Genomic DNA, 7,852 nt, shown 5'->3' on the forward strand with positions numbered 1-7,852 from the left:
AAATGATTTATATATTGGAACGCTCATGTTGAAATCGATTATAGTCTAAAAGCTTTATCAAATATGTTCCCCAATGTCAATATTACTTATGATTTAGCCTATTTGAATGAATGGGTGCTTGAACTATTAAATTATACTGATCAATCATTAGAACCTTCTTATTCATACATTTTTCTACAGTCATCGCATTATAGTTCACAGAAAAATTCACACACGTAGACACTTGCAACAGTTAGTGATGCACTCGCTTGTTCACATTTATTAGTTTTCACAAAAGTACACAGACACCAAGCTATTTTTCACAGTGTATTAGTTCTTACAAAGTTTCTACTCCATAATTTAAGTCCCGGCTAAAGGGAAACATATCCTTCTGCGTGAGTGGAACACTCTTGCTGCGGCGGCGGTGGCGCAGGGGGCACCTCCGGAGGGTCTGATTGCACTGGGGACACAGGGGGACCCGGTAATGATAGCGTTGAGCTTCCGCCTGCTGTTACTCGAGGTCCCATGTTATCATATTGCGCTCTGGGTACGATCGGTAGTCCAGGATCGACCACAGTGGCTCTACATGTCGGTCGTCTAGGCAAAGTCGCATACGGTGCTTGCACGCAACAAGCACGTTCTGTGGGAATGGCTGTTGGCGTAATAGACGATATTAAAGGACGCGGCGCAATGTCTAACAGATCTGGAAAACGTCTGCCGTCCGGAGACGGCGCTACATTTCCATCTCTTGCTACAGATACGGATATGAAAATATTACCAAAAGCCCCAGCAGAGAACTCTGGTGGCGGTGGTGGAAAGACACGCGTCGGCGGTCCTAAAGTAGCCGGATATGCCATTAGAGGATCACGTCTATCATGACTTTCGATTGTTATATGCACAGGTCTCGGACCGCATGGCGTTGGCGATACACGCTCAGCCAAATCGGTGTCTCGCGGTCCGCCTAAAACTTCACAACTTCCAGCTCCAGATGCTCTTTCGGTTGTTATACTAGCGTCTAATAACTTTTTCTCTTGGTCCGTAAAACTAGCACTACCTTGTATTTTGGCTTTTCGTCTATGCCTTTTCCGCCGTCCCGACCTTTCACATGCATAAACTGCGCAAGCTAAGCCAGTAATTCCCGCAATAGCTGCAATAACTGAGCCACATACTGCTCCCGCAAGTAACAGCCAAGAGGGTGCTGCACTCAATGTTGTGGCCGCAACAATTTCTGGTAAACTCAATGTTAAATTTTGCGATGCATAACCTAACGAATTTTCCGCTGAGCATGAATATTCACCGGCATCTACATCAGATAAATTAAAAAGAGTTACGTTGATCCACGTATCTTGAAGTCCATTTTCAAGTGATACAAGTGGTATTTCAGAATCTGTGGCATCTGCACCAGCAAGTGGAGCGCCGTTAAATAACCACGTGACCGTAGGTCTGGGATCGCCTCGAACTCTACATCCGAACGTTGCATTACCACCCGGTTCCTTTTGTATTAAGCGATCCGTTAGTAAAACTTCTGGGGGACAAGCAAACTTTTCTGCTGGTACATCTTGCCACAATTGACCACGCAAGTCACGTGGGTCAGCACAATGTAGGGCGGCAGATGGCAGCTTTCCGGCTAGAAACCAATTGCGAAATCTTCGCAGATGACAATCGCATCTCCATGGATTACCATCTAATGCTAAGGTTTTCATGCGCCCTGTTGGCAGAAATGCAGCTTCTGATAAACTCTCTAATCGGTTACGTCTTAGGTTTAATGATTCAAGTTGGCCCAAATGTACAAAAGCCTCGCGATGTACATATGTTAAACGGCAGTCTTCTAAATCTAAAGTTCGTAAGTGGGGTAATACGGGAAATTGCTCCGCTATTAATTCGTTTAGCGGATTTCCGCTCAAACTCAAAACTCGCAGTCTATCATTACCGGTGAAGGTAGCTGGATGTATACGTTCCAGAGCGTTTTCCGATAGATCCAGCTCGACCAATATCCGTAAATCGAGGAATGCATCTTTATGAACTTCTCGGAGTCCGGTTGATTTAAGAAATACACGTTGAAGATTCAAAAGTCCTAATGAACTAAATGCTGCAGCGGCTAAACGCTCTATTTGGTTTTCCGTTAAATCAAGTACTTGAATGTCTGCACTAAGAGAAGCGGGCGGTGCAGTCAGTCCAGCGCGTGGACACAATGCTGACTTTTTGCCCGATGTCCATTTGCATCGACAAGCTGGAGCGCAGTCCGTCCAATCTGCTGCGGTTAAAGTCCAAAGTGCTGCACACAGCAACGCACACGGCCAAAGCCGCGGCTTTGCAAGGGCCCCCATGCCCGGCTACGCACTGCGCGCCGCTCATGGGGCCCGCACTATAGAACGCCTAGGAACCAGCCTAGGGTCCGTGTCGGGCTCAACGCCTGGTATCGACTTCAGTTTTCCACTTAGTAATTTCCACTGTATCGTAGCGAATCCTGGAAATAAAAAAATATATTAGTACAAATGGTCACGGGAAAGACAACTATATACTAAACAAATATTACTCTGTTTATACATATGTATATTAAATTAAATTACAAAATGTATGTGTATGTGACGAACATTTAACCCCGTCAGCCCGATGAGTTGTACTCAAAAAATATTATTGTGCACAACTAAAAAAGACAAACGTAAAACTCTGATGGTAATTCAATATTTTATATAATAGAGTCATGATAATGATTTTTTTTTATTTTTTAGGTCAAATAAGAATATAATGAAAAATAAAATTATTAAATTATATTAATTATTTTTTTTAATTGTTTTTCATTAATATATAGTTGAAGATTATTTGCCCATTCTTGCATGATCATGTCATAGTGACATCTACGCTCTCATCAAACTACTCTAATCGCAAATTAATGAAGTCTTGTAAAACTTTAATATTTCATAGTAAAGCTCTTTAATTAAAATTCTATTTTTCTCTTCCTTCTTTTTTAATGACAGAATAAAACAAGCGAATATAAAGTCGTAGTGTCTACTCTCTAGTGCGCTATGTAACGCGTAAATATAAGAAGTATTTATTTTACATTTTTCTTTTATGTTGATGTTTTATTAACTGGCATGACAAAATCAACACAAAGGAAATTAACTTAATTCAAAAATCAATTGCCTGAGTGTAAAAATATGTAGGAATAGAGCAGGGCTTAAAGGTTCTCGAGTAAAAAGATCTATCGCCGATATCTCATAAATCAGTACAGGGAAAAATGTGTATAGCTAGCCATCACATTGAACATGAACAAGTCGCTATCACAAGATGAATGGCAATGTTTGAAAATTCATAATGAAAGTATTTTCTTTCGTTGTTGTTAGTTTTTTTGCTAGTGATTACTTTTGTTTATTTTACAAGACCTTAATATAATTTTTAAGTTTTTGTTATTCAATTGCTTTATAAAATGTATTGTTAATTTTGAGTTAAATTCAACCGTTTTTTTATATAACCTCTATAAAATGTCATGGGTAGGGTAAAAAGATCCAATTGAACTTTAATTCTGGCAAAGACGTAAAAAATAAAAAAAATGCAAATAAAAAAGTAAATTAAGTTAAATGAAGCAATTTTACAAGACATAAATTAAATAAATAGTTATTCCAACTCTGCTGATAAATATTTCTGGCAAAATACTCGATCAGGGTTATTTACAGTGTTATCTCTGTAAAAATGCATCCATTAAATTTATATTTTCTACAATGATTTTTTTTAACATAGTAGTCAGATAATTGTTTGTTTGAAATGTGGTATTTGTTGTGACATGGTTCATTTGGTTTTCACGATATAATTGCTCAAAGTCAAATTAGTCCTTTTGTGCACCACTTTACCCTATTTAACTTGCGGTAAGAAGTACATATATGTTTTGGCCAAAAAATTCTTTTCGCTAATTTTATGTTTTCTCAACTTTTCAAGTCATTCTGAATTGTTCGAGACAAAAAGTAGAAAACGTTTGTGTTTGTGTGTTTGTTATGACTCGTTTGTTTTTGCACACCATAAAGACCTCCTCCGCTCCGTGATAAATAAATCATAATGCACTGATTTATTTATCAATTATGCAAAATATTAAACATCTAAAAATGTTTGAATACAATCGCCATGTCATGACGCCTTTGTTACACCACATCACAAAAACCAACAACGCCTCGTATAAATAAATAATCTATACCTATTAGCGTACGTTGTTCTTCTACTTAGAATATTCATTACCGTTTCGAATGGTTTAGTTTATTTATTATCAAGTTGTGCAATAGCGTTTCGCTTTTGTTCGCGATAAAATCGTTTGATTGCGCAAATAAAAGTAATCAAACTGTACAGCATGTGTACGTCGAACAAGTAAAGTTATCTAGAGGAGCGTTTGGGCGTAACGCGAAGAAACTGTAATTGCGTTGTATCGCTCGAATTGTTCGAGGCAAATTCACCCGGCGGACTCATACTGAGCACTGAGCACCTCCATCAGGATTAGTGGATTAGCTGCGAATGCAGATTATATCGTTGGGTTTGAATGTATTCAATTCGCTGCCTCTGTAACAGCGATAACAGGTCCTAAAAGAGACCGTAAGCTGCTGGTCTTGTTGCGATAGAGGGCTGCGAAAACGGATCCCGGCGCGAATTATGAAATCGCCGAATATATAATATGCATATAATTGACTATTTAGTTAATTGGACAGACTAACTGTGCTGTCTTGGCGCTTCTTAACGCAATAGCGCGGATAGTGCGGCAATTTGCGACGGAGTATAATTTGCCGACCTGGATAAATATATTCACACAACCACGAGCAGGCGAATACGCACACATAAATATATACAACTGCACTCTTTCTGGCACTAACTTTATTAGATATTTTTAACTTCCCGTAGAAAAAGTTACAGTGATTGCAAAACAATCAAAAATGAAAATGTTCATAAATTTACGTTTAAAAGGTTTCTGAATAATTTGGCATGCCTTAGAAAAAATGAATGTATGTGTGTGTGTCTATGTACGTGTGGATACAATTTTTCAACGACGATTTTTAAAACACCAATCAACCGAGATTTGAATGATTCAAGAAACATACGATTTTTATTGAGAAGACGTGCTGATTAGTTTTTAGTAATGGCAGGTCCAGCCATTCCGAAAATACGAGGCAAAAAGTGCAAAAAATGGCAATTCAGTTTGTAGGGAAACGAAGCGCCTGATTTGAATAATTCAAAAAAACAATTTTTTGTATTGACAAAATAAAGCACCATTTAATTTTTGCGAAGGCATATATAGCGGTTTCTGAAAAATCGAGTGAAAATATAACTAGTGGTGCGCATGGCATCGTGCCTTAAGGCAAATTGTTGGAACTTCCCGTACCATAAATAATTTTTATTTTAAAATATTAACATTTTTGAAAAAAAATTATTCTGAAAATTAGATTTTTGAGCCACTATAATTTTTGACAAAAATTTACTTTTTTTTTGAAAAAAAGACTTTTTGAAGAAAAGTGTATTTTGAAATATTTTGGAAATTCTGAACTTTTTTTCAAAGCAATCGTACTGCTTTAACTGCATAGAGACGAAATATTGAAGCGCGTAAGCGCCGCCCCTCCGTCTAACGGATAAGCATTGGTACGGAACCCATAGAAATGTTAGCAAAATTTATACTTATTGTTAAAATTTTTATAAAATACCTGATAATTTGATGTGCATATTTCTAATGATCATTTTTGACCGCCAGATAGCATTTTTTTTACTTTTTTTACTTGATCTCCGAAACCGCTAGACCTGCCTTCATGAAATCAGTTCTTCATCTTGTTAATACAAGTAAAATGTTTTTTGAATTATTCAAATCGGACGCTCCGTTCTCTTAAAAATTGAGTTACCGTTTTTGGCACTTTTTGCCCCATATCTTTGGAACGACTAGACCTGCCTTTGCTAAAAACTAATCAGCACGTCTCCTTATCAATACAAATTGAATGTTTTTTGAATTATTCAAATCGGTTGATCGGTGTTCCCGAAATCGTCGACGAAAATTTGTATCCGCACATACATACACGCACACACACACATACATCCATTTTTTTTTCAAGGTATGCCAAAATATTCATAAACCTCTGAAATGTAAAGATATATAAAAATTTTCGTTTTCGATTTTTTTGCATTACTATAACTTGCCCTACGGGAAGTTAATAACAATTTTACATTCAATTATTTAAACACAATTTTTGATAAATTAAAATCGTTATTCAATATATACCTGTATTAAATTAGATCATTACCTATTATACTGATACAATTCGTTTTCTCAGAAATACAGCATGTTAGATTATTACGTCGTCAAACAAAACTCGAGAAAAAATCTCGAAGATAAAAATAAATCTGATATTTGTTCTATCGCAAGTAAATTATATAAGGAATGGGCGCTCTATCTCTTCATATTTATTACATGCCTGGGTTTGCGAATTCTTGAATATATTTGCTCTTGTTTGCTCACATGTAGTTTTGAAGGAAAAAATTTGGGATCAGAGTTCAGGACCGAGGATGTTCCGTTAGTGCCCCTTGTTAACCCCATGTAAACTGATTTGGAACAAACTGCGCCGTCACAATCTAATACAAACTGCGATGTCAAAGGAACAAAGATGCGACGGACTTGTCGTGTATGTGCCTCGGTGGTAGTACGAAGGCTTTGCTGCTTTGTCGTAAACCATGAAATGCTCGGAACACAAAAGGCAGTCTTTTATTCATTCCAGGGTCGCACCTACGTGACGAACAATGGCGCAATTAGCGGGCACACGTGGTCGCACCCCGATATGGTGGCAGCGGCGGTGGAGGACTTTCTTTAAAATACCTACTACTCGCCGGGGCGAGCTCTCACAATTCCGGTTAAATTAAATTCATTTTTACTCTATATCCGGAATGAGTTGTTTTTATCTCATTGTTGAGGATGAAAAGACATATGGATATTAGTATTATCACCTTGAAAAGGGAAAATTAATTATTTCTAACTTATATTTCAAAATTGCTATCCAGTCAAATATAAAGCAATTTTTATTTGACTAAAGAAACTATTCTTATCTTAATATTTAAAGTGGAGTAAAACAGGGCTCAAAGGTCTGCGGTTGTAAAAGACCACCGATATTTCAAAAACCAGTGAAGTTAGGAATTTTTAACAACAATATTTGAAAGTACAGGAAAACACCTTGGCAAAACAGGCAAACTGAATTAACTGAATTAACTGAACAGGCAAATTGAATTAACTTTCTTGCTGGATTGTTTTCTTCTCATCATGAACGATATAAAGACAAAGGAATATTAGGACTATTGACTTGAAAATGATTCAACAAATGATTTGTTGGCAATTCATTTAATGAATTTTATTTTGTAATATGAATATTATTTTGTCATTGAAGCGAATGTTTTTAATTCTACTTAAATTGAATTAACTTTTATGCTTGATTATATTTAAAGTAATAAGTATTAAATGATAAGAATTTCATTTAACAGTTAAATGATAAAAACACATGAAACTTTGAAATATGGCACATAAAAAAATCTTATTTGTTTTATATTATTACGAGATTTTAATTATATAAACATTTTAAAATTTATAAAATATCTTTTTGAGGGCTATTTATAGTTTCAATAAAAAAGCATTCTATTGGATAAAGGGAGTTATTTTCAATTATTCAAATCCTGAAGGTTAAGTTGAACAAACTCTTTTAAAAAGATCATAAAATATAAATCTTATTAAATTACGTATGCAGATTGTTGTGAAGTTTTGCTCTGTCATAGTTCCCAAAGTTATCGCGCAAACTTCTTCCTTATACGACACTTATATATTTTCTGATATCGTATTTACTGTTTTACATAAACAGGATCATATTACGAACAG

At 36.2% G+C, this 7,852-nt stretch overlaps 1 protein-coding gene across 1 annotated transcript; it reads right to left on the minus strand.

The window, feature by feature from the left end:
* Positions 1–350: 350 nt before the first annotated feature.
* On the minus strand, positions 351–2,306 carry LOC113376417 (leucine-rich repeat-containing protein 24-like). The gene is made up of 2 exons (XM_026616318.1): positions 662–2,306; positions 351–619 (listed from the first exon to the last, which is right to left on the minus strand). Exons 1-2 carry the CDS (start codon positions 2,304–2,306, stop codon positions 351–353), a joined length of 1,914 nt encoding a protein of 637 aa, XP_026472103.1.
* Positions 2,307–7,852: the final 5,546 nt, after the last annotated feature.

The sequence above is a fragment of the Ctenocephalides felis genome, unplaced genomic scaffold (assembly GCF_003426905.1).
Source record: "Ctenocephalides felis isolate EL2017-DRISC unplaced genomic scaffold, ASM342690v1 CF-g0.4_SCAFFOLD_01886, whole genome shotgun sequence".
NCBI classification, from domain to species: Eukaryota; Metazoa; Arthropoda; class Insecta; order Siphonaptera; family Pulicidae; genus Ctenocephalides; species Ctenocephalides felis.

What these genes read in the sequence shown, in the direction of transcription:
- LOC113376417 (XM_026616318.1), bottom strand. Translation starts at nt 2,306, where the DNA reads ATGGGGGCCCTTGCAAAGCCGCGGCTTTGGCCGTGTGCGTTGCTGTGT. An exon ending in TCTGTTAGACATTGCGCCGC is followed by an intron (nt 620 to 661) that starts GTCCTTTAATAT and finishes CCATTCCCACAG; the next exon opens with AACGTGCTTGTTGCGTGCAA.